We start from the raw sequence: 27,891 nt of genomic DNA on the forward strand, positions 1-27,891 counted from the left end.
GAAACTTAGGCCTGTGGAAACAGACCCATATGCTGGCCCAATCCCACAAACAGTACTAGATGGTAATCCTTGCTACATTCACACGATGTATGTTCGGCAGGTATACATTCGTAATGTATGGCCACCGCGCTGTATTACAGGGAAAGATAGGACACATCCTATCTTTCTTCCGGCTACGGAACGGTGCGGTGCCGACGTAGAGCGTGTGTACCCATTGCCATGTATGGGGGACATATATATGCCGTATATATGTCGGCTGTATATACGAGTCCCATACGTTTGTGTGAATGCAGCCTAAGGCTATGTTTACACCTGCATTTGTCAGGTCATGGTCCATTTCTGTTATTAATTACACAATGCGTCCCCCTAATTATGTTCTTTCATGAGTCAATCCATAATGGTTAGATCGCAGAAGTGCCATGTAGCACCTGAATACTTGAGCTTTAGACATGAAAACACTTAATTACTTACTTTTAAGAAATTCTGAAACTTTTTGTTTTGCTGAAGTTCTTTGAATAAGTTCACAGCTTTAATGTGATGACTACAGAATTCTCCATAAATACTCTTCATTTTCTCCGCATTCTCTGCAGAAAACTGTAAGAAGAGACATATAAGCAGCAGGTGAGAGGCGCAACCCCTGTTACTACACCACAGACAAATCACAGAGTTCATGTTCTGTACCTGCTGTACCAGGATATCTCCAATTCTGTGGATTACAAAGTTCTGGTCGTTCCCCTCCCTGGACTCCTGTTTCCTCTCTCGCATGTTATAAAAAAAGGACTTATGGCTTTCCAGGAGCTCATCAAGGCAAGGGAAGATTTTATCCACAGTGCTGTGGTCCAGCTGCAGCTCCTCCTTCATCCCTTTCCTGAAGATTTCAGACATAATGAAAAGGGTCTGGATATGATGCAGTTCCGTCTGCATGAGTTCTGAAAGGTGTATAAAAAATAGGATAGTATGAGACCCCAAAAATAATCTGTTACTCCTAGGACAGAGGCTGAAAAGCTCCAAGTACTGTAGTTCTATAAGGGGTATAGAAATATAGCTAAAGCAACTCTCCACTGAGTTGCATTAGACATGATTGTCACTGCACCTGAAGCTCCTAGACTGTCCACTGACTTCTTCAGGAAAGTTGTCTTTAGTCACGACTAGTCCCCTTCGACTACTTTGGCTTGAGAAGGGTAGAGGGCATGCCAGTAGCCAATCAAAAGGAATCCGTCACCACGATTTACCTACCTTGAACTAACTATTTTTATTTTCCAGTTGCTCCTTATGTACCAAAAGTTAACTTTAGAAATTAGCAAATGAGGTTGAAGTGCTTTGGGGGTATTAGCAGAGCACCTCATGGCAATAACAACGCCCCCACTACACTTTCACAGCCCTGCACCTACTTTCATCCTTCCCCTTCTGGTATGTCACTCCTGGGTCCAGCGAGATGTGGAGCTGAAGTCTGAGGTTCTCTGCCAAAGCATATTTCTAAAGGTTTTGGTAAGGGGGGAGCAACTGGACAATAAAAACAAAGATTTGGGTGACGTGCGGACAAAATCCATATGTAAGAAAGCAGTCATTCCATGTAGGTAAATGGTGGCGATGGATTCCCTTTAAAGGGAACCTGTCACCAGGAGACCCATTTTTAGCACTCCCCCAGTCCCCACAGAGCATTGTACATACACTGCCAAAGTTTTACAGAAAAAAACATATGTTATATTGTACCTTTCATTAGCATCTGCTGTGTGACTAGGCAGTTACCCAATAGGAGGGGCTGGAAAGGAGCAGTTTCCCCAAATATATGAATAACTCCCCTCACTCGGGATTGGCTGTAGAGGAGCAGGGGGCGTCGCTAAGCCAAGTGATGGGTGTTTTCATATATTTGAAAAGGTCACATGGAGGAGCTGTTTCCCAAGGGTTGGGGGGGAACTGCTCCTTTCCAGCTCCTCCCATTTGGCAACTGCCTAGTCACAGCAGATGCTAATGAAAGGTACAATATAACATATTTTCTTTTCTGTAAAACCAATTTTTTTTATACAAAAACACTTTGGCAGTGTATGTACTATGCTCTGTGGGGACTGGGGGAGTGCTAAAAATGGGTCTCCTGGTGACAGGTTCCCTTTAAGGACAGACCTGATAGGAAGAAAAAAAAAGAGCAACTGCGGGCACCATGTATATTCCTCACATAGAGTCAAATTTTAATCTCTGGGATTCGGGTGACTTTTATCCAATATTACAGGTGGATAAGTATTTAATGATTCTGTGAATTAGGTTCCTTCCTTTCGATCCCTCACACAGTTATAATTATATTACCATTGGAATAGTAAGAAACAGGAAACATGAGTTAATTATAGGATTCAATTAAGGCTAATTTGTTTACACTAACATCTCATAATTTACTCTATTTTTATCCCCCTTTCCAATACACAAAATAATATCATGTCTTCCTAGTACATTTACTGATATAGTTATGTTTTCTAATAGACTTTGTTCTACTGTGTATGTGACAGGGATACTCAGGATAACAAAATAACACATTGGGGCACATTTACCCGTTCACATAGCTCGTGCGCCCGATTTCCTGCATCTGTCGCTTCCCCGCTGAGGTCCGCCGGAGTTCACCTTCTTCTTCCGGGTGCATGCGAGTGCTGATTTTGCGACACAATTTTGTTTTTAAATTCCGCTGGTTTGTCCGGATCAGTCGGGTTGTCTGACGTCCACACCCCCCCCCCGATTTGTGTGCGTCAAAAACCCGTGGCAATTCAGGGTAACCAGTAAAAAGAAGGGAAACCCGATGAAAATGTGCTGTTCGGACCCTTAGTAAATGTGCCCCATTCTCTAATTCGGATTTTTTCTCATGAATAGCTTCTCCTTTCTGCACACTGTAGTGCTCTCTGCCTCCTGTCCCTCCCCCTGCATTACGAGCCCAGCTCAGACACCAGCAAGCAGCAGCGTGCAGAGACTTACTCTACAAGCTACAGGCTAGGGAGGGAGGCATATAGCAGGCTGACTCTGTGGGGCACATTTACTTACCCGTCCATGTCGCGATCCCCGATCCGGAATGTCCGACGATCATGCACTGTGCTGCGATTCACTTAGATCTTGCGCACGATATCCTGCATGTGTCCTGCAGGTCTGCCAGAGTTCACCTTCTTCTTCCCGATGTATCTAATTGCATTGTCTTGCGACATGATTTAAAAGTTAAATCCCGTGCTTAGTCCGAATCTGTTGGATCGTCCGACGACCCATCCCCCGATTTGTGTCGCATGGAAGATGGTCGGCACAAGCTTTCATCTCTCTGGTAGATTTCTGTGTGTCAAATATACTGGGGCACATTTACTAAGGGTCAGTCGGATGCATTTCCGGCGGGTTTCGCAGCGTCGGACAACCCGACAGATTCGGACAAACCGCGGAATTCCGGATCGGCGGCGTCAACGGGACAGGTAAGTAAATGTGCCCCACTGTATGACTTTATGTCGGTCGTATTTCCCAGGCTGAACACTTTATGGGGACCAGGACTCCCGGCATCATGGCCACCTATTGTGCTATAGGTCTCCGTCTACCCATTGGACTACTGTCCTTTTCTGTATTCATTATAGTACAGTCCTCCAGCTATATAGATGACTATGATGCTGATAGTTTGGGACCCGACGCCAAGAAAACTGGTCAAGAAAACACAGGCAGTATACAATTCTGCTAAACTGGTCTTAATATGTATCTACAGCTTATTGGCAAAAGCCTAAAATCAGCAGCAGGGGAATATGTCCAGAGACCCCACCAGGTACTACCCTGACAATTAATGCATTAGTAACCAACATTGTCTACAGTATTTCGACAAGTCATAGATATAATCTAGCCACATAAATATCAGTGTGCTGTGCTCCCTCCATTGAGCTCCCTGGAGCGCAGCTTAAATTGTAATTCAGGATTCCTATATACATTAACACCCTGCAGTAAGACTGGTATTTAAGCCACCCAACAACTATAACACGGCCTCTAGATCTGCCAGGGACATAGCAGACATGCCGGGACATGGAACCGTGCCTGACCTGCTTAAAACCTCTTCTATCAGGACACAGGATTTCCCGTTTTGGTCTCCAGACGATTATTCAAAGGTAAAGCGCAGAAACTCGGTAATCCTCTGTTTATATCCAGCCAATGGAAAGAAACCATTTGACAAAGAACTATAAACATCTCTGTATGGAGTCTGAAAATGACTCTTTGAAGAACATAAACAGGAACAGACCCTAGACAGTGTGGAAAAATGGATTTCCTCAGCCGTTCTAGCGCTAGAACAGCTCAGAAGGGTCAAACACATAACAAAATGAAATTATTTTTTTAACATTTGCAGCTTGAGCCGCAGATATTGTTCTTCTTAGTTCTGTGTAGACAAGTTGGCTGAAGAAGTGAATAAAGTGAAGGTAAACCAAGAAGGAAAACTACTGAGATTTTATCTGTACAGATCTGTAAAATGACGGAGGAGGGCAGCAAGAGATGGGGAGAAATCCGTCCACTAATCTGTATATAAATATTACACAAAATAACTTTAGTATAGAAAAAAAAAAAGGTCAACATAAAGTAAAGGGACACTTAAAGGACATCTACCACCAGGATCAAAGATTATAAACCAAGCACACTGACATACTGGTGTGTGCCCCCTCTAGCAGATCTGCTAGATCTGCTCTTCTTTAAGCTTCCTGTGCCCTTTTTTTTTTAAAGAAAAAAAGGCTTTTATGCAAATATGCAAATAGTCCTCAGGGGCTCAGACCCCATTAACACCTATGGAGCCTAATTTGCATAATTTTAAAAGCCCTTTTATTGTTAAAAAAAAAAAAAAAACAGGGCACAAAAAGCTAAAAGAAGAGCGGATCCTGCCAGAGGGGGCACACACCAGTATGTCAGTTTACAATCCATCATCCTGGTGGTAGATGTCCTTTAATCTATTTATACACTATAGTTTTTTGCATATTCCAACTTACTTCTTTCTTGCAATATTGAACACTGACTCACCAAATATTACGTCTTGTCGTTTGATGACGTTTTTTTCTTGCCTATGACAGAAAGACGATTCCACGACGCAGCTCCAAGACTCGGCTTCAAATTCCAGAGCATCGCTACTGAAATCGCTCCACAGGGCCGAGTCCACCACATCTAGGCACAACAAGAAAGAAGAGTTATAAGGTCTTTGTATCAGAAATAACAAATTGTTATGTCAATGTGTGGCACACTTGCTCTAAAGGCACACCATAGTAGTTGCTATGATTCTCTTATACTACACTGTGGTTTAATGTGGTTTTCCATATATTCAACTTTAGAACTTGAAACGAAATCTAACTTACAAGGCTTAAAGGGACACCAACTCTTGCCCAATTAAATACTATCCGTCTCAGGTTGAGTATGAAATAAAATTTCTAGAATTCCCTTTTAAATGTGAATTCTAAGATGTTTACCTATAGAAATGTCCTCCCAAGACATGTGGAAAGTAGCAGGTTAGTAGGAGTCATATTTTCCTGAGATGAGTCAAGTTTAGAGACTTCTAGTTATCTCTGAGTTTATAACATGCTTTTGGTGTCATATAAAGACAAGAATCTCATCTTTCAGATAGCATCAGGACTGTGGTACGCATGGTCTCCGCTTATGGAATCTACATTCATTTTTACATGCCTTTCCAGATTTCTTATTGGTAAACAGGAGATATTTTACTTAAAAGGGAATTCTAGAAAGGGCACTTCATACCCTACCTGAGGAGGTAGTAGTATAAAGTGCCTAAAGTTTTAACAGGCAAGAATAAGACTATTATCATTATTGTCCCATAGAAAATGTATAAATTAACCTTCAATTGGGAAAGTATCCATAGATGGAGGTGTTCCCATTGACTGCAGCAGCTCTTCAGACTGTGACCTGGATCGGGAGCCACTTGTGTCCCCATCAGATTCCAATGACTGGTCTGATCTCCTACATGGTAAAAAAAATTAATTCTTTAATAAAAAAAAAAATAAGCTAGAAACAGACTATTCAATTTAGAACGTCCTTAAATTTTGCTCTCATACCTGTCTATTCCGGATACAGACATGGCTCGGCAGGGGACACTGGACGCTAGGCCCGAGTCTCTCTTCCCTAAATGCACTGATGTTGATGGAGGTGATGTGGAGAGAACAGGCTGAGGGATGTCCTTGAACGATGAATCTGTAATGAGAATATTTCATTAATAATTACCGTTTACACCCTAAGAATCTTACGTAGATGTAGATTGTAGATTCCCACTTACTTGAAATGACGGCCGTCTGTTTATACTTGGGATTATATCTGTCCTGGAACTTCTAAGAAAAACGAAACAGATGCAATTTACTTATTATATAGGAATAATGAAAAGTAATTGTCGGACACGGGTAGACAAGATTCCCCCCAACCTCCACAATGAGGAGCGTGTGCAGGAAAGAACATGATAGAGCACATCCATCTTCTGGTCAGTAACACGAAAGGGTCCAGCGACGAAAAGCCATTTGTCGTTCAGTTCTCTCTTGCCAGAACCCCTTGACCCAAGACAAATCTATAGATCATGTGCTCAAGATAAAAAAGTGCTCCAGACCAGAACCACATTATTCAACCAACCAGGTTCATTAAAGGTCTTAGACCTGTATCCGGCGTATAATATTAACCTGTAATTCCTGCCAGGACTATGAGGGACACGACATTAAGCTTCACCAGTCTACTGCACACAATAGAAGCAGACAGCAGCTAAACTGGGATGTTACATATCATTGTGGTACGAAACAATCCCGGCTGGTTCCGACAGTGATGTCATGGGTTCATGGTAAATACACAGACCACATTCCCATGGCTATTTCCTTGGCTAACACAATAACTCCATTCACAGTGTACAGGTGACACACCGCACAGGAATGACACTATTTCAAGGATGAGGTTTCACTTTCACAGATAAGCAATGCAAGGAAAAGTTGGAATTGTACAAATGCTTTCACCTATATTATTTTGCCACTTTTGGCCTAGATGTTTGTAGGGTTATAACCTTCTTTATGTACGATATTTAAAATCTGTCAGGCCCATGTACAAATACACTGATCTAGACTCTAATCAGACAGCCTTGTATACACCGCAGGCCAAAGCACAGCTAACGACCCAGACATATTACCGGATTGGCGGTCAACCTGTCCTGGGGTCCCTGGCAAATCACAGCCATGGCTTGTAGCTAGCGGCATTAATTTTCCAGATAGGCTGTTATTCCACCAATCCAGCAATATGCCTGGGTCACAAAGGATGCAGCTAAACCCGGAGAAAACTTGGAGTCTGATCTCTACTAACAATTCTAACTCAATTACATATACGCCTAGACTTGACCTCCTTAAGGTGCAGGACGAGTTGGCTTCTGTTATGCCCTGTCACTGTTTAGGTGCTGCAAGTGCATAGTACAACAGATACCTGCCCTGTATTTTGAGAGCCCTCAATACAACCTTAATGGCACCATGACATACTCTTACATCATGATAAAGGGTTAAAGTGCACATATAATTAATAGAGGCACATCTGGTCCTGGAATAAAAAGATTGGGAAATCCTGATCCAGGGAGTTATTCTGACTCCCATATTGAGGTTGTTAAGGAATTTTCCCTTACATTGGGCCAGTTGGCATCAACCGACCATCAAAATCCAGTATGATAAACCCGGGACACTTACTCACAGATCCAGGCACCGTGACTGTTGTTATCTGTTTGTTATCCATGGCCTCCTTCCTTATACAATGTACTTTTAAAATTATGGTAATAAGCCTGAGGAGCTACTTTAACCTTTTGTTGTTCAGGTTTTACAGACTTTTACACTGTCTCACTCTCCCTCCGAGGGTGGAGGATGAGACAATGTTACAGCCCGTAAAGCCAGATCACAGAGGGGCAAGGGTAGCCCCTCAGGCTCATTAGCATCATTGTAAAAGTTGATTTTTGAAGGAAGGAGGCCACTGATAACAAATATAAGAAGATTACTACAGTCACGGTGCCTGGATCTATGAGTAAGTGTCCCTGGTTTATCAGGATGGATTTTCAAGGTAGATTTCCTTTAAAGTTCCTTTTTCCTTCCTTTGGATCAACACGCTATAGGTTGGACTTGATGGACTGACATCTTGTTCCCTGCTTATCTACTATGACTCTATAGTATATGAATTAATGCATTCACCTTTGAACACGCAGGAGCAGCATCTTTGCAGGCTTTATGTACATTCACATTACAATCTGAAAAACAGCAAAATTGCATTAAATCATATAGTATCCACTGAATGAATACCACCATAGACTCCAGGGAGGGTACAGGAGGATCAGCACTGGATGCAGGCAGCAGAATATCGGTTTTATAAATAAGCTATGAGTAATGCAGAAAAATCTATGCCAACCTTAAAGAATGGTGTGTAATATTTTACAAAGAGGCTGAGGACAAGCACATTCACGTGTACTTACTGGAACACTGGAACGACTCTTTTCCCAGGAGAGCCTTCTCACACACCAAACATGGGACCACACCAGAGAAAGTGCCTGGGACAAACTGGTGTCTGTTCACCTTCTCTTTTGTCTCCTTGTTTTTGGTCTTTACCAGGGAAAGAAATTAAACATGAAAAAGAAATGTCAAAAATCTTAAGGCATTGAAGGCTAACAATACAACATATTATATATATATATATATATATATATATATATATATATATATATATATATATATATATATATATATATCACACACACACGCTGTATATTGGGACTGCAAGATATAGGTAGCATGGATAGCTATTCACATATCACATACTGTATGCACTCCTGGTCTCATGATTTCTGGATAAGCGGAAAACCTTCTTTAGTTCCCAGAGCCAAGATTTTGGATTTAAAGAGGCACTATCACTCGCTTTTGCGAGGGTATAAAATCTCCGTTGTTGCATTACCTCTTTTGTCACATGTCACAGATTTACTCCTCTAGAGATAAGTGGATTTAATGTCCACTTCCGGGTTAGGCCGTCCGACCGACCAGGACGTATTTCTTTTGAACTCAAATATCAAGTCCGCTCATCTCTTATCTTCTCCAAAGTCATACACAACTGTGCTAAGAGTCACTTTTAAAAGCTGGAGGGGAGGGTCCCTTTAGATGCCTAAAACCTCATCTAGCATCACATCAGGATTGTGGTTGTTTGCGCTGCACAACTGGAGATGCAGGCAGTAAACTGAAGATAAACATCCAAATCCAGTCTATAGGGCAGATTTACTTACCCGGTCCATTCGCAATCCAGCGGCGTGTTCTCTGCGGTGGATTCGGTTCCGGATTCATTAAGGCAGTTCCTCCGACGTCCACCAGGTGGCGCTGCTGCGCTGAAGAGCATCGGAACGCACTCAAGTTCACCGGCCTATTCCTAGTGAAGGTAAGTGCAAGCTCCGCAACACTTTTCTTTTTTTAAATGCTGCGGTTTTTCCGAATCCGTCAGGTTTTCGTTCGGCCTCGCCAAAATCCCGGGGCAATTCAGGGGAAATCGGCGCAAATCAGAAATATTCCGGTAACAAGTCGGGAAACCGCGAATCGGGCCCTTAGTAAATGACCCCCTATATCTCTACCTGCCTGTAACTTTACACTGAAATCAGAACCATGATCCTAGATTCTATAGAAACCAAGATTGGGGTGTATAAAGAGAGAGACTCCTCTTTCAGCCACTAAAAGTGACTCTTCTCAGGTCATTTGGCAACAATTTCTTTTTATGTAAACATTTGCTAGCCGAGGGGGCTGTTAGTTGAGTGGGGTAAAAACTGGTGACAGGTTCTCTTTAAACTTCTACCCTATGATAAATCTATTGGCTAAGGTTCATACATATGAAATAATAGTTACATTTTATCCATCAAGCTAAATCAAACAAATAAGCTTAGGCTTTAACAAACCAGTCGCGGAGGACAGAAGAGTCATATCATGTAATAGACATAATGGAGAAAGCGAGTTCATTTTTAAAGGAACAAACGGTAATTAAATTTAGTCTTCGTTAGAATAGAAATGTTGTTACATTCACGGTAATTATATTTCCCTGGAATCATAAATGATCCAGTGTGAGGATTTATCATTTAATACCTGGCAAATAAAGATGTGGAAGACTAATAGGATAAAAGATTGTAAAATGTAATGGGGTGATGGCAAAATACGTAAAAGTCAAAAACATGTTTTTAAAGGGAACCTGTAAAGTGTTAGACTCACAAGCCATCAGCTACCTGTTATCCAGGATGGAGACTGGTTCAGGTCACAATTATGTCCTTCTTCTGATAGATTTCATATTACAGAAAAGAACTTTGAATATTGTATTTAAATGACCTGTAAAGAGTAACAGGGGCGGAGAATAGAGTCCTGACAGATTCTGGCTTTAATAATGTCCGACAAGACAAGTATACCATTAGCTACACCATACATCAGCCAGCTTCAGCAGCTGCCACTCAGACTTGTGATGATATAGCTGGACTATGAGACATTGGCCAAGAGAACATCCTAGTGCAGCTCTTCTTCACCTCCTTAACTCCTTAGATAATTTTGAATACAGTATTCTGAGATGTATTTCTGCATGATGCCAAATCTCCATGGATGGAGTACATTCAGACTGTGGTGGTTTGTGGGTCTAAAACCTCATGACTGGTTCCCTTGCAGAAATAAGTCATTAAAAGCAACTTGGAAAGCTGGATATTTCCCCTCTACCCTTGATTATTTTTTAAACCCGCTTAAAAGGGGTTGTCCACTTTAAGCACATTACAGAAATTAACATTGTTTGTGTAATGAAAAGTTATACAATTTTCCAATAAACTTTCTGCATCAATTCTTCACAGTTTTGTAGATCTCCATTTGCTGTCATGCAACAGGAAGTTTCATTGTTTACTTCCTGTAGGTAAACACCGGTCCACAGTCATGTGATGTCACACAGGTGCACATCTCTCTAGTATCATATAGCTTTGATTACACTGTGTGATATAACGAGCCGTACACTTGTGTGAGATCACATGACTATGCACCGATGTTTATCTACAGGAAGTTAACAATGAAGCTTCCTGACAACAGGAAGAGATCTTGGAAACTTTAAAGAATTTATACAGAAAGTATATTATATATATATTGTATATTATAAATTTTCATTGCACAAACAATATCAATTATTAGCTGGAATGTGCTTATAATGGACAACTCCTTTAAGAGATTTCTGCTTCCGGATATGATGGGGGAACAATTATGATGTATTGAGTACAGATCAGTCGAGCTGCTCCGAGTCCGAGTGAACAAATGAGGTTATACCTTGTTTTTGTTGCGGGTACTAGACATCCGGCTCCTCAAGAAGCTAAAAGTGCGGCTCACTTTATTCTTCTCAGACTCTGGCTTTGCAGGGGTCATATACCGATCCCATTCTTCCTCTTCAATTCTGAAAAAAATCAGAGAAATCATTGCCAAAATGATACAGAAATAAAATCTCTAAAACGTGAAGTCGACAGCTTGAGGATCTGTTACTATGGAATCTTTTCCATCTCAAGTGTTATTGAAGAATATCTACACATACACCATAGGATTAGATTACTCAGATTTCTACAACAGTCTCAGTTTCTTCCAGGCTCCAGACACTGCAGCAGCAGGGGATGTTTTCTTACTGTAGAGGGATACATAAACAGATCCAGCATGGCACAATGCCACATGCATGGATGAAATGTGTGTAAGCCGATGTTACCTAGGTCTGGTTCATGTCACTTACACGTATGTGCTCACAGACAACCCATTTAATAAAATGGAGACATAACAATCATAAGAGTGACACGAAGCAGAGGTAGGTATTGGTAGAGGTGTAAACGCTCTGTATTTGAGTAATGTGTATGGCAGGACTATTAACAAGCTGATGCTAAACATGTGTCTATAAGGCTCCTACACTTATAATATATGTGGGTTCATATGACTTAAGAGCTTAGGGGGTCTCTATCCTGCCTGATGAGACACTCAAGTTCCTGATCGGTCGGCAGCCTCCTAAAGCCCACACCGTGTGTGTATGTACATGCATATACACACATATCTACATACATACATACATATATACCCATCTACATTCATTCAAATATACATTACATACATACATATATACACATCTACATAAATACATAGACTACATTTACACAGAGGTGTGCCCGCTGTGCCGTACCGTAGCACAGTGGGCACACGTCGGCGCTGGGGAGAGGAGGAGGGGGTGAGCAATGCTCATCCCTACCCCTCTCCATTGTAATATATGTTGCACAGCGCCATATTCCGGTGAAAGATAGGACCTGTCCCATCTTTCTCCCAGCTACGGGGCGGTACGGTGCCGCACGTGCGCAGCTCCGTACCACTCCCGTATGGCACCACGCACCCATTGCCGGCTATGGGGGACGTATATACGCCGTATATATATGTCCCCTATACGTGTGTGTGAATATAGCCATACACATATACACATATTTCCTAATGAAGAAGGTTAGGAATCTGCAGAACGTCTGACTGCGATGACTACAAGATATCTGCCTACTACGACAAATGACAGCTAAGCGCGTTCCTCACATTCAGCTGGAGCGGACTTTAGCGATGCTGTGTGGGGCAGACATAGATATGAAGGTAACATGTACTGTACATGACATATTATATCATTAGGCTTCTATAATAATCATCTGTATTGTTATCTAGCACGACTGCTATTTCTGGAATTTCCATTATGTAACAAATACCTTCTTATTGCAGTCACTGCTATTCATGGATAACACAATGGAAAATACCAAGTAAGATTTGTGGTCAGTCGGATTTTTTGGTATGTTATTCCTTTTCTCATTACTTTATTTCTCCCGGTCTATCAGACATTTATCCGCTCCCTCAGTAGATGGAAGAGATGCATTTGTCATGGTGAGAAGTCTAATGATTAGATGCCACACTTCATGCCAAAAATATTGCATCTAGACGGACATCATCTGAGCACAAGGAACAGAGGTGCTGTCAAGTAACAAAATTCCTTTCCAGTCTGTCATGGATTTGGTATTAATGGAAAATTTTCCTTTGTATGCAAATGAGAAAATGTGCACTGGAGGCGGAGCTGTGCTCATATTGCCCATTTACACAATGATTGACCTCACCATAAGAAATAAGGTGTAGATAGAATGGATGCACCAGCAGGCACAGCCCCGCCCCCAGTGCACAGAGACATTTATTTGCTTAAAGGGGCTGGTCACTCTACCTCATGTTTTTTTTCGTGCTGTGTATATGTGTGGAAGGGCTAGGTTAGGTAATTTAACAATATACATCTATTAATAGTTCTGCTCCGCTTTCTTGATATGTAAAGTGACATCTCCTGTCTTTTACCTCATCAGCCAGAGATTCCTGACCATAAAATGGCCCCAGATGGAGGGTTATGTGAGCAATCGCCCTGCTACAACATTATGACAGTATTCATGAATATGAGATCAAGGTTCTGGCAGGGCAATTGTTCAGGGACAGATAAGATCACATGACCCTCCATCTGCAGCCATTTTATGGTCAGGGATATCTGGTTGATGAGGTAAATGACCGAAGGCTTCACTTTACATATCAAGAAAGCAGCAGAACTATTAATAGATGTATTGTGATAAATTACCTATCATCCTGCCCCCCCCCCCCACACACACACACACACACACACACATTACGAGGTAAAGGGAAGAGCTCTTTAAAGATAAACAGGTATTTGTCAAAAAATGGTAGAACACTAGGAAACAGGGAAGTTACATCTGTAACGCTTATAATGTGCACTACACAGAGCCAATTTTAGGGTGATTTGAGAGACGTTAGACTCCTTTTCAAGGGTTTGGGCACGAATAAGAGTGCCCTTAATAATGAATGTACGCCCCTCCATAAAAACCACTTCCGTACCACTTCTTGGACATATGCACGCCCCTCTGTGCAGTGACATAGGAGCGGTGTACATTTATTAATGAATGCACTGACTGGTCAGAAGTCTACAAGACACAGGAGACACGAGACTCCTACAGACAGGAGGGGAAAGTTTACCTAAGGAAGTAGAATATGGGTGACCCTATTGTGATATTGTACTTAATGTTCCTATAATGTGAATAAAGTTTCTAAAACTCCAAAAAGAACCATATGAAAGACCCCATGAACATAGTAGGTCTGGATGCAGATATTCCAGAATTAGCAGATATTTTTGAAAAGGAGTTTGACATGTAAACCTCAGAACCCTTTATAGCATTTCCCACCATTTCTACGGTCTATGGCCAGTAATGTAGCATACCTTTTTTCTCTGGATTGGTCAGGAAGGCTGTATGCCCGTTCTAATAAGATAAAAAAGGAAGCACAATTAGGCATTTGTCTCTTGTGAGATAAGTCATCCTCCACCAGGAGATCTCCACCAGCCATCAAACCCATCACAATAGATTTAGACAAACTGATAAATATTAATTTACAATCAGGAGAAGAAGAATACGGTAAATAAGTGGACACATGACAAAGCACCAAAGAGATCAGAGATGATGTCAAAGTAACAGGATCCCATGATGCAGAGCGCTGGCATAACACTGGGATATGCTTTAGGAATGTTAGGAAGAAACCGCAGCAATCCCTACTGATCCCACCGATGAACATTTTTAGTTTTTCCTGCAAAGCTGTATTTGTGCAAGGAATTGGCAGCATCTCCATTCAGGTAATTGGGCCTTGTAATGGATCCATAATGGGTGCCCGGAAATCCGAAGTGCAGGGAAAACTAAGAAGGGATTGGTGGCCTACAACAGCGCTGTGACTACTTTATCCTAAGGAATGACCCTCGGGGGTCACACTCCTATCAGTCATAAAGTAATGACACCAAGATGGGAATAAACCTTGGTTACCCATGTCCTCCAGCTAAGATTTTAAGAACATTAGGGGTAAGATATGTAGGCACCATGTAACTGCAAATGCTGATCACATATCATTTTATCCCAGACACCTAAAATATTGTTGTTGCACATTTAGATTATAGTCCTAAAACAACTAAGGGGAGAAGACCACCACCAGTTAGTGAAACAGATCCTACGAGCAGGGGCTACACATCTACTAATGCTACACATCTTGGCTCTGGTTTCATGTGCCCATGGTGGTAATGTACAATACTTGGCCAGCTATACACGGCCAACATGGGCGTAATAAATTATGATTGTGTAGCCCCCCCCCCCCCCCAAAGAGCACACGAAAGCTACGACCACCACCGGTTAGACCACCACTGATAAAGCTGGCACCGTCACACCACTGCAGTACTTACTACCCGGGTGAAGAAGTGAGACTGATTTAGACAATGAAAGTGACTGAAGAAGTGAACGACCACTGCCGCTGAACACAGCATCTACACGCAGGGATAGAGTGAAAGCAGACATATTTGCTTCTTAGTACCCAATTACTATAAGCGTCCACAGCAAGTTGTACTCTCAGCAAGAGGAGTAGTAGCTACTACTAGGTTAGAGAAACTAAATTACTCTACATAGGAAAGACCGTAGACTGTGAGTAACAAGGAGAAGGGTTACTGAAATATTCAGCTAGTTGTAGTCAGGGATGCAGAGTCGGAGTCATAGACCATTCTGTTGGAGAATAAAATGAACCAATGGACTCCAAAAATATATAATAAATTGTTACAATTAGTTCTCTGCAGTATGTGCTGAATATTTTAATAAGAATTTGGGGAAATTATGGTCTTATAAATGTCTGTTCTATTCCTAATCGAAGGATGTAGGCTTTTGGTTTGGATAAATGTGTAGGCACTCCATGCTCATGCTCAGTAGTGAAACTTCTCCCCTGCAGATCACAGTAAACAGGGACTGGGATTAAGGTTAATACTTAGTATATCAAAAGGTTCAAAAAGCTGTGCATGCATCAATTGTCCAGTGTATATACTCTCTGTATGCTACTTTTTTACTACATTTTAGTTTGCTTATTTTCTCTCAGCTCAAGTTTTTAGGCTTTTGGTTGAGATGAATGTGACTGCACATTATGTACATGCTCAGTAGTGAAGCTCTTCCCCCATAGATCAGAGGCAAAGTACTATAGTGATCAGGATAACTGGATTAAGGCTGAAATAAGGAATGTCCTGTGTATGTGTCTATGTATACAGTTATATGTTTTAGTTGGCTTTTCGGGTCAGCTGCTCTTATGGATTCTATACACTATACATAGAATACGAGGGGAAAACTGTTTTCTATTATAATGCTAAGACTACATTCACACGACCGTAATAGACGGCTATAGGCGCACAGAGCGATATGGTGTCCCACACACATGTGGCATTGTACCGCTCAGTACACAAGGAAAAGATAAAACATATCCTATCTTTCCCAGAGTGCGTGGCCATGCAGTGTACATCCCCATGGAGAGGGAAGGGGTCACCCCTCCTCCTCTCCAGCGCGTAAGACATATGCCCGTCCAGCAAATGTCCATGTGAATGTAGCCTAAGGTTGTATTCCAAAAAATATATTTTGTATTTATGTTCTAAATAACTTAACCTTAATATTACTGTAAAATTATCACTTTAACATGCCCCTTGTATATGAGAGTCTGAGTCTGAGTTAGGGAAATTGACTCCAATTACAGACCCCACCGAACTGGTTGTAGTAATGTAGACACAGAATAAATCTGCTTATATTTTATGTGTGCATTTTACATTATTATTAGTTGTGAGGAGCAAATCAATAAATAAATATACACGCACATATAAAGCTGCTATTATTTTGCCACTCAAAATAAGTGTATGAGACTTCTCAGATGATATATTTACCTGCCAAAGCTTGGAGTCCAAGGCAGCACAAAGGGCAATAAAAACATTGCTTTTACGGATTACTTATTAAAATATTTCTGATACAACAATGTGTTCTTGTACCTTACATGATTGGAGTCCTGTGGGTTGTCTCTGTATACAGTTCTATAGGGGCTGTCTTCCAATTCCCGGACAGAACTGCGACTACTTCATGGCTTGTACACCGGAGACTAGTGTACAAGCCCTGATAAAACTGCGCCTATGAACAATCTGTTCAGATCTTCCTGCTCTATAACATGCTGCCTGCAGATAGGACACCATGTAAAATCTGCTCAGTTCATCCTGCTCTACAACATGCTGTCTGCAGATAGGACACCACATACAATCTGCTTAACTCCTCCAGCTCTAAAACATTACCCTGGTTGATAAAGTTCTGCAAATGGCCACAAAATCCAATATTTTTGCACCAGCACCTCTAAAGAACAGAGGCCCCTGACCCCAATCTCGCTGCCTGACAGAAAGTAGAGGTGGTCAACACAAACAGAGTGTACATGGAGTTCCTTATTCAAATTAAATGGAAAAAAAAAAGCAAAGACTTCTTTCTGGGCTTTGTGTTCTGCTATCTGACTTGCAAACACCTTCAGTCCCAACTACTTCTATATTCCATTGAAAGCATGAAAGGGGTAGAGTCCTCCATACTTCCTTACTCCTTTGGCACAAGTATTTAGGACAAATCCTGTGGAAATGTCATAAAAACCTAAGATGAATATACCCCTTACAGATTCTCCAAATGCCCTAATTGACAAAACCAACACTCACCATCCCCAGATTCCCCGATGGAGAGGTCACGTGTCAATCGTGGCTTTCCAAGAAAATTTTTCGGAGAGGAATAAGAGTAAGACCGGAATCTAAGACCAGAGGACAAAGGATCCTGGAAAATAAATATTTACATGTAAATATTATACTCAATGTTATGGTTCAGTGTTTTAATGTTGCGGATGCCATAAAAATACAATAAAATGTGTGTAATTTTTTTTCTGATAGATGTCATAAATTGTGAACAGATTTACCTTACTTTGTAGAAGGGGTAAAGTCCCTGCTTGTCTGTTCTGAAAATCACGTTCAGCGCTTGTCTCTGATGAGTCCAGCTCATCCGCACTGTTCCCAAGAAATCCAGAGGAATCCTCTAGCGCTGGAGAATCAGGACTTTGATATCTGCTGTAGGTCCCCTCACCTTCACTGTCAGCATCGAGGCCATCTAAGCTGGAACTAAAAGAGGAAGCTTTGTGTCAATAGAACAGAGCAAACAAAAACAATTAAAGGGGGCCTTAACATTTTTTTTGGAACGCCCTGCATATAGTCCAAAAAAATAAGAAAAAAAAATTACCGTATATAAGCCGACCCGAGTATAAGCCGAGACCCCTCATTTTACCACCAAAAACTGGGAAAACCTATTGACTCGAGTATAAGCCAAGGGTGTAGTATACAGCCAGTCTCCGTGTAGTATACAGCCAGTCCCAATGTAGTATACAGCCAGTCCCAATGTAGTATACAGCCTGCCCCCTTAGAGTATACAGCCTGCCCCCTTAGAGTATACAGCCTGCCCCCATAGAGTATACAGCCTGCCCCCATAGAGTATACAGCCTGCCCCCATAGAGTATACAGCCTGCCCCCATAGAGTATACAGCCTGCCCCCATAGAGTATACAGCCTGCCCCCATAGAGTATACAGCCTGCCCCCATAGAGTATACAGCCTGCCCCCATAGAGTATACAGCCTGCCCCCATAGAGTATACAGCCTGCCCCCTGCCAAGCGAATAAAAAAATAAAAAACGTAATACTCACCCTCCGGTGTCCCGATCTTCAGCGGGAGGCTCCCGATCCTCGGCGCGGTACCAGGCGGCAGCGGGTCCTCTTCTCTCTTCTGTTGCCGGCAGATCACGTCCATGTGATCTCCCGGCGGGCGCGCACTAGGATTCCGCAGTGTCGCGGCTGATGACGTCATCAGCCGCGACACCGCTGCATCTTATTGTGCGCCCGCCGGCAGATCACATGGACGCGATCTGCCGGCTACAGAAGAGAGAAGAGGACCCGCTGCCGCCTGGTACCGCGCCGAGGATCGGGAGCCTCGCGCTGAAGATCGGGACACCGGAGGGTGAGTATTACGGTTTTTATTTTTTTCTTGACTCGTGTATAAGCCGAAGTGATGTTTTTCAGCACATTTTTTTGTGCTGAAAAACTCGGCTTATACACGAGTATATACGGACGCATATAGTCTAAAATAAATAAGAAAATATTTACGGACCCACATGCTAGTTAGATCCAATGGACCGAACACAGAAGCATGGATGGGAGTCCTTGCATCATACAGAAATATGATGCAAGGACTCCTTGTCTGCCGGCAAACTGCAGCACCTGCACTATAACATCATTACGGTTATGGCACTGCAGTCTTGCAAGAAGACAGGAAATCATATTTCTGTATGAAGCAAGAACTTCTGTCCCATACAATTTGGGTCCATTTCCATGTGCTGTACACATTTGTGTGCATCTGGTGAGGCGCCATTACCCCCCAAAATAATTGCCATGCGTAAAGATACGCTTGGCAATTATTCTGTGTAGCGCGCAGGCTGAGCGGCCCAGCGCACGCTGCAAAGGAGGGGAATGTCAGTAGCGCGATCGCAGCTGGGCCGTTCAGCAGGATACGGAGATGTGTGGGATTTGTTAGCGCCGACCCGGGGGAGACGGGAGACATGTGGGCCGCGATGCTGCTGCTCCAGCTCTCAATGCCCGCAGCAGCGGCCAGCAGTAATGTGATCGCGGCGGGATCTGAGAGAAGTGCCGGGTGAGTGTGAGCCGCGGCCGGGGGGCACTCTGTGTATGCGCTGGGTGAGTGTGTGCTGCGTGTGTGTGTGCTGTGTGCTGTGCACTGTGAGTGTGTGCTGTGCACTGTGAGTGTGTGCTGTGCACTGTGTGTGCTGTGCGAGGGAGTGCCATACGCTGTGTGAGTGTGTGTGGTGAGTGTGTGCTGTGCACTGTGAGTGTGTGCTGTGTGAGCGAGTGAGTGTGTGCTGTGCGAGTGTGTGCCGTGCACTCTGTGAGTGTGTACCATGCGCTGTGTGAGTGTGTGCTGTGTGTGCTGTGTGTGTGCTATGCACTGTGTGTGAGGCTGTGTGTGTGCGCTGTGCGAGGGAGGGAGTGAGTGTGCGCTGTGCGAGGGAGGGAGTGAGTGAGTGTGCGCTGTGCGAGGGAGGGAGTGAGTGAGTGTGCGCTGTGCGAGGGAGGGAGTGAGTGTGCGCTGTGCGAGGGACGGAGTGATTGCGAGTGTGTGAGTGCTGTGCGCGGTGAGCAGACAGATGATTTTTTTTATAAATAGCGTCTATTAACATTATATATGGCTATTATATATTAGTTATATGTATTACCGAAATTTTCACACTCCTCCTCGACTAAAAATACTCCTCAAAAATAGTAAGAGGAGTATTTTTACCCTTTGGGAAAAATGTTAGTGCGACCTCTGCATATCGCGGTGGTGGCAATCTGACAGCTAGTAAACCCCTTTAATTAGTGCCACAGCCTCGTGAAAGTAGGACATTGAGTAGAAGAATTGATTTGTAAAGCACCATGGAATATGGTGGCGCTATATAAAGACAATTAATATTGTTGTTATTATTATTATAATAACATAATGAGAGTCACTTCCATATCGTAAAGTGATGACACAACACCAGGATCCGTTCGGCAGAGATGACCGCCCCCCACTGTTTCTGATTTGGCACTTTACCCACATCACCACTTTTACCTGTACGGCAGTACCCCCAATAAGCTGTGCCTGGTGGTAGCCCCAGAGGTTGGACCCCTACCCAGATAAAACATGATAAGTCCCCACTTTAAACGTTTGTAATTACATTTTACTGTGAAGGTAGTTTACACTAACGAAGAAGAGAAGCAATTCCCATTGTCATACTCCGATGTCATTGCCGTCACCACGGTTCTTGACCTGTCTGTGTCACGTGAATGAATAACAAGCTACTAATAACCCACACCCTTTCCTAATGTGTGTAGTCAAAACCACAAGTGACAGGAGCAGGTAAATCCAGCTCCATGGTCCCTCCTGCACCTGCAGGGAGGATTCTCCGCACATAAAGGTAACGCTGAGCAGCCGCCTCGCAAGGAACAGTCTACAATACTTTAACCAGTACAACCAGAATTTCCTTGCTCAGACACCAAAAGATCACTTCTATTGTAAAGAGGCATTAAGTTAAACACAAAACTTATAACAAATAGAGACATTTAAAAAAACCCATTAGATACTGCAACAAAACCACAGCACAGCTTTATGTCACCAACGCAGCCCCTATGGAAGGTAAAGCAACTCCATAATAAGTATATATAATATATATCATAAATTAACTCTACAGTATTGTGCAAAAGATTTAGGCAGGTGTGGGGTAAAATATACCCTGTAAAGTTTGAATGCAATCAGAAACAAGAATGAAAATAGTGTTACAATGTATTCTGCAGTAGGGGCAACAACCTTGAACATACAGCCAAGACAGTGACTATCTTCAAGAAAAAGGAATCCTAAGATTTATGATATGGCCTCCGCAGAGACCCGATCTAAACATCTTCCAGCCTGTCTGGGGTGACATGAGGATTAATGAAAAAAAGACACGAACATTGCTGCTTATTTCACCAAGATGTTTGGAACAACCTCCATGCTGAGTTCCTTCAAGTGTATCCAATACTAGAATTGTAACAACTTAGCGCAGGGGCATGTGAACATGTACAGCCAGTGGATATGGACCATATATTGGTCCGATCCCACGGAGGGCTCTGCAGTTTTTCCAGCAGACAGGGACTTCTTGCATTATATTTCTGTATGATACAGGCACTCCTGTCCAGTGCAATGTGTTCAGTCGTGAGATCGGACCAACATACAGCTTTGTGTATAGCCAGCCTTTAAGCTAAAGGTTATAGTTTTAGACTTGATTAATAAAAAATAATCATAAACCCTGGGAGATTATAATCTGTAATTCAGGATGAATGAGATTCAGGATTCTTACCTTCTTTTCTTGACATTTGCATAAGCCGCATCCCTGTCAGTGCTGTAGCCCAGTGTCCTGCATAGCCGATTTGGTTCTCCAGGTAGAAAGTGTCTGTAGGCAGGTGAGTCTCCGCTCACCATCTCAGGGGAGGCACATGCTGAGAGACTGCCTTCTCTTAGGGAGCTCTCCGATGTTGGGGTAGAGTCAGACTGGTCATTGTATGGAAGATCCGTGCCGGAGTGTAAGTGAATGAAACTGGCATCTGAATCATTAACCTGAAGAACCAGAAAATATTGTATTAAACAAAGATATAACATAAACAGAGGTGGATTATGATAACTATAGGCCAGGGGTTGTAGAAAGGCTTTGGCCCCAACCAGTGTAAACCGTTGTTAAACACAAGTCAACCAAACATGTGAAGGCAGCCTTAAAATAAAATAGGTACAGCACCAGAACCAAGCTCTGAACCAAAGTTATTACATAAATACTGTACTATAACAAAGTTTACTAGACAGATAAAGTACCAGAAACAAGACAACTACATATACATAGTAACAGCACCAAGAATTCTACATAGATATGGTGCCAGAATCAAGAATAATACATAGATATAGTACCAAACCCACTCTGGCCAATTTAAAATATATGCTACTCACCGATCACAAGCATTTTAATAAAAAATCATATGCATTCGGGGAGGAAGTTTCAATTGATGAGTTTGCAATGCATTTAGAAATGTAATCTAAAGTGAATCGTGTGACATATACAACATCCCCCACCGGGGCCTAGCCTTTTCTTGGGGCTTGGAGGCAGTCGGGGCCCAGAATACCGGTGCGGCTGGTGGTTGTGGCCTAGGCACGCTGATGTCATGGTGCTTGGTATGGAGACTGGAGCGCTGTCCTACAGCCTGGCAGGTCTCCAGCAGGTGGTGTGTGCAAGAAATATGGAGGGAGAGGCGGATGCAATGGTTACTCCCTGGGGCAACCCCTTAGTGTCTGTAGGTTGAGTCCCTGGGTAATGGATGGGGAAGCCCCTGGTGGTAACAGCCATATCCAGGGATCAGACGGAGGTAACGTTGTGCAAATCAACTCACGGTTCTTTATTGAACAACAGGTAGCAGGTAACGGGCCAGAAGGGTCAAACAGCAGTTTCAGATTCTGGTACTGAAGTGATCATGGAGAGTGGTCTGCAGGAATAGTGCACCAGTCTTGTAGTAGATGCAGCTTGGAAGGATTCAGATGGATCTGGGTCCAAACTGTGGAAGCTGCAGCTCTGGGTTAGAGTCTCATGACTCAGTTCCTGGGATTGGCTTCTGTGGCAGCACTGAAGGTGTACTGAACACTGTCACTCTCTTCACTTGCTCTAGAGTCTGTCTACAGAATCCTGTCAGTCAGTCCAGACTCTGAAGGACCATGTGCTCCCTCTGCACAGGGGTTTTATACTCCGCCTGGTCATGTGGTAGCGCCTCTCCAATCATATTCCAGCTTACAATACAGCCACATAATTGGATAGTTACTTACACCCATTTAACTGTTGCCTTTCTATGCAGAATCTACAGCTGCTATTAAATAATGCCCAGATTCTAAACCTTCATAGAGGGTCTCCCCCTAACAGCTCCTGACCTGGAGAGGGCGCTATTCGCAACTAATAGCCTGCCTATGTATTGGCAGGGGTGTTGCACATAATAAGGGTATGCTCTGCATCAAGTTTAGAGGTGGCGATGCAGGCAAGTCTAGTATGGGTCTTAACCACATGTGGCCAACTGCAGCGGCTTTAGTGGTCATATAGGTCAAAAAAGCGATGTCTCGGCCTCAATAGGAGGCAGATTCTATGTGGATTTTGACAATGATTTTCCACTAGAAACACTAGAAAATCTATGTGAAAATCCTCTGTGTGATCCCCAGACACAGTAACCATGTGTATAACTACACCCCCTTACCCTGCAGGACACACCACAATTTTCACACAATAGTAACTAGCTGAGGTATATAGGGTTATGGGGTTATATTCCACCCCTGCAGCAGGAGGCTCCAGGACCCACAGGGGTGGCTCTCAGCAGCAGCTTTTTCCAGTGGGGGCAGGGAAGGATGGCTGCATGGATGGATGGCTCCGTACACTTACTCTTTTCTCTTTGACCTGAAGCCATTTCCAGACTTCGACTCCAGGACAGGACAGTAGATGGAGCACCGCAGTGCTATGCTGCCACCAACTGGCCTCTACATATAAGAGGGAGAATAATAATTAGATACTACCTGATGCCACTGGACATCCTCTCCAGGGAGCACACAGTGTGGTGGTGGGTTGGTGTTGGTGGTTTGGGTGGCCGTGGGCCCCTTGGGAGCCAGGGTCCCCGGGCGGCCACTCATTCCGCACTAATGGAGATCGCCCATTGGACATATGGGTGCCAGAACATACCCATGAGAAAATATAACGCCACACAAAATGGAAACAAATAAGAACCATACATAAAAACTGGACTTACTTCATCTACCACCATGGAGTTGACATAGACCTCATCATCATTTCCATTGAGCATGGCAGACAGTCTGGTTGCAGCAAGCATAGTGGGGGGGTATCTAATCCTCTTCAGGACATCTACTGATGAATGTCTTTTCTCTGCAAAAAAAAAGTCATAGTTATAAAATGTTACAATGAGGAGGAAATCATTGAACCAAAACTATTGAGTTTAAACGATAAAAAAAATAAGCATTGCATAGATTTATTTTTTAATTTTTCTTTTTTTTTTTACAGGGCAATAAAACTGCTCTAAGGCTGGTGAAAATGCAGTTCTGTGAGCACACAGATATCCTTTACCTTCACCTCCAGGTAAAAATTTGCAATGCTGCCCTGAGTAACTGCTGATGCAATAAGTAACTGCAATACTGTATGGGGAGCGGCCTGCTCCTCAAGTAGTCAAAAGGGTGCAAATTTATGGGGGCTAATTTATCAACGTAGATCTTTTTAAAATTACTTGTGCCGGATTTTAAGACTGTTTTAAAAAGTGTTTAAAGGGAACCTACCAGCACATATCTACCTATAAAAGTAGATTGGGTGGTAGGTACATTTATAGGATGTGAGGATTAAGGGTTAATCCTCACGTCCCCACAATCTTTTGCTAAATTTTCCAAAGCGGCTACTGGGGCTTGGAGTAGCCGGAGCTGAGGCTACACGGCACGGTGCAGTAGCCTCTTTGTTCCTCCTACCAAAAATCTTCGGCGCGCAGCTCCTCGTAGCTGCGCGTCCTCATCCGAGAATTCTGCCGGTAGCATTCTCGGACGAGGATGCGCAGCTACGAGGAGCTGCGCGCTGAAGATTTTTGGTAGGAGGAAGAGGCTACTGGGGCGTGGAGTAGCTGCGCCGTATAGCCTCAGCTCCGGCTACTCCCCGCCTCAGTAGCTGCTTTAGAAAATTTACATATTTGGCCAATAAAAGGCAGCAAAAGATTATGGGGACGTGAGGATTAGCCCTTAAAAGGGCTATCCTCACGTCCTATAGATGTACCTAGCACCCGATCTACCTTTATAGGTAGATATATGGTGGTAGGTTCCCTTTAAACTCTGGCATATATGTTAAACAGGGTGTGGCCTCTGGGTAGGCAGGGCTTTGCAGGAAAAGGTGTGCCAAAATTTAGTTGCATTTTTCTGGCATATATAATGCTGACTTTTGGGTCTTAGAGTATGTTAGATTTATCATCCTGCATCGGATATATAGGGAGGGGATGCATCATTCGCCGGTTCTGGCCTCCTGATGTATTTGGCATTCTAAGAACTGCACTATTTCCAGCGATTGTTCAGGCTTGCCACGGGTTACACAAATTGTTGCTTATTCTGATACATATGAGATTCTTACACAAAGGGTAGCGTGGTTTTAATTGCTTTTAAAGCAAACCCAATAAAAATAAGTTCTTTTTTTATATAACGCTTTAGCCTATTCTTTTTTTACACCAGCTCATGTGATTGTTATATGGCTTGGCAGTTAGCTAGTAATTACAATTATTTCATTAATTTTACACAAAAAAAATTATAAAATGTTCCCCATAGCCCAAATAAATTGGGTGCCGCACAACACTGGACAGTTAGGCTGCACTCACACGACTGTTGGGAGACGTATATACGGCCACAAGCTTGCGCACACGGAGTAGCACAAGTGCTGCACAACTTACTTCTATATATCTGAGATAGATCTGCCCCATAGCGCCTAATAAAAGCAATCAAACAATACACTAGACTTCTAGCTTATGAGTCCGGTAAATTCATAAGCAGAACGTTCAGCTTCTCACAGAAACTGAAGGGCTGCTTTTATAGGCATCTAGCCATCACCCACTACAGAGGAGCAGATCCCTTTAATAGGTGGCAGCTATACTTTAAAATCATTCTAAAAACTCACAAAAATCTCTTAAAAGACGACAACAATATACGGCCATGTTTGTACAATATAATACATCATTTTAACTCGTTCCACAATGGGGAAGCAAAGCCAATATTCATGTCTTTTATTTTCACAGGATCCATTATATGGCAATGACAAGCTGATGGAGCAGATAAGACCATTGGCAGAGATTTATCAGAAGTGTCTGAGAGCAGCACTTGGCAACCAATCACAAATCGGCATTCATTCTCCCACAAGGGTTTATAAAAATGAAAACTGAGCTCTGATTGGTTTCCATTGACAACTAGAACAGTTTTATCTCAGACACTTCTAGATAGATCTCCTTCATTGTCTTTGAATGGGGCTAATGGGGCGTTAAAATAATACAACATTTGACACAGAATCTGAACAAAAATCTCTGTCAAATCAGACCCTAAGGGAGATGCCACACATGGCGTTTTGAACCCGTTTCTGGTCCATTTTTAAGTAGTCCTTTAAAAAACGCATGCGGTTATCTTAATTAAAACTGGTCAAAAACGGATGCGTTTTTGGACAGACTGCTTAAAAACAGACCAAAAAACGGTTTCAAAACGCCATGCTCAGCTCCTAACGTCTAGTGGTGTGCGATCCCCTGGTGAAAGCAGAGCGCCCCCATGGCCACACACTGGGTAACCAGAGGCGGGTGAATTACTCAGGACTGAGAACAAAGTTCTGGCACAGGTCAGGGATGAGCGGCTCAGGAATAGAAGCATTAGACTAACTAGATATTTTCAGCCAGCAACAAGATACGACAAGCTGTGCATTTTTACAGAGATTACTGCATTTCTCCCCTGACAGGAGGCAGAGGTCCAAGCCACAATTCATCCGTAGCCATATCCCTAATCCCACACATGCACTCGCTTTGTCGTCTCCGAAGGATTGAATTTACCTCTCAAACAAAAGAATACACAGAAGAGTGGTAAATAGTGAAATGTGATAATTATATGTTACAAACTGCAAGAATTAGCTGAATCCAACCCCACAGGAGTACAGGTCATATGCTTAGTGTTACATGTTACTGCAGCGTGGCTACTTCACAGAGGATCTCTCCCCCCTCACCTCGCCTGACAGGTGCATTGTAGTATGTGCTTCAAATTATTCTGGAGTTTCTTTTTAGGGATTGTCAACTTTTAGCAAATAATTGATATTGTTTGTGTAATGAAAAGTTATACAATTGTCCAATATACTTCCTGTATGAAATCCTCTGGGTGCAGTCACACGTGGGATCTGCAATGTGTCTTTACGTATTAGCATACCACGGCAGCCGTGTTCACAGTTTCTTACACTTCTAGCAATGAAGAAAATGATTCCAAAGCAGCCAAACACATGGTAACATGTAAAACACATGCGTTAGTGCAGTGCGTTAAAACCTGCATCACAAATGCCATGTGTGCCCGCACCCGAATGGTTTTCCAGGTCTCTGCTTGCTGTCATGGTGTAGAAACCTTTAGGCTGTGTTCACACAAGAGGGGACATTTACTTAAAGTGTCGGTGTCTGCATTGGCTTTGTTACCGACCTGCTCTCGGAAAGAAGACACACATTTAATATTGTGTAGCTGTGCAGAGACATTTCTGGCGCCGAGACCATTTTCTGTCCCTGGGACCAAAATCTGTCCCGAGCACCAGAAATGTGTCCAACAGTCCCTGCTAGAGCAGTTTTCTTTTGGTCT

The 27,891-nt window shown here is 42.9% G+C and overlaps 1 protein-coding gene across 6 annotated transcripts in view; it reads right to left on the minus strand.

Moving 5' to 3' along the window:
* The window catches only part of ARHGEF28 (Rho guanine nucleotide exchange factor 28), a 140,398-nt gene that overhangs the window by 22,922 nt on the left and 89,585 nt on the right, over positions 1 to 27,891 (minus strand). For 3 of the 6 annotated variants that reach the window (XM_072138592.1, XM_072138576.1, XM_072138610.1), the window contains 15 exons: positions 24,297 to 24,430; positions 21,833 to 22,089; positions 17,838 to 18,036; positions 17,587 to 17,698; positions 15,286 to 15,366; positions 14,284 to 14,323; positions 11,292 to 11,415; positions 8,453 to 8,579; positions 8,175 to 8,230; positions 6,257 to 6,308; positions 6,039 to 6,174; positions 5,822 to 5,943; positions 4,999 to 5,139; positions 682 to 929; positions 472 to 594 (listed from right to left, as the gene is read on the minus strand). In XM_072138592.1, coding sequence (XP_071994693.1) covers positions 472 to 594; positions 682 to 929; positions 4,999 to 5,139; positions 5,822 to 5,943; positions 6,039 to 6,174; positions 6,257 to 6,308; positions 8,175 to 8,230; positions 8,453 to 8,579; positions 11,292 to 11,415; positions 14,284 to 14,323; positions 15,286 to 15,366; positions 17,587 to 17,698; positions 17,838 to 18,036; positions 21,833 to 22,089; positions 24,297 to 24,430 — 1,952 coding nt within the window. The remainder of the gene's footprint in view (positions 1 to 471; positions 595 to 681; positions 930 to 4,998; positions 5,140 to 5,821; positions 5,944 to 6,038; positions 6,175 to 6,256; positions 6,309 to 8,174; positions 8,231 to 8,452; positions 8,580 to 11,291; positions 11,416 to 14,283; positions 14,324 to 15,285; positions 15,367 to 17,586; positions 17,699 to 17,837; positions 18,037 to 21,832; positions 22,090 to 24,296; positions 24,431 to 27,891) is intronic. The other 3 variants (XM_072138600.1, XM_072138620.1, XM_072138585.1) reach the window with 2 other exon arrangements.

The sequence above is a fragment of the Engystomops pustulosus genome, chromosome 1 (assembly GCF_040894005.1).
Source record: "Engystomops pustulosus chromosome 1, aEngPut4.maternal, whole genome shotgun sequence".
Taxonomy (NCBI): Eukaryota; Metazoa; Chordata; class Amphibia; order Anura; family Leptodactylidae; genus Engystomops; species Engystomops pustulosus.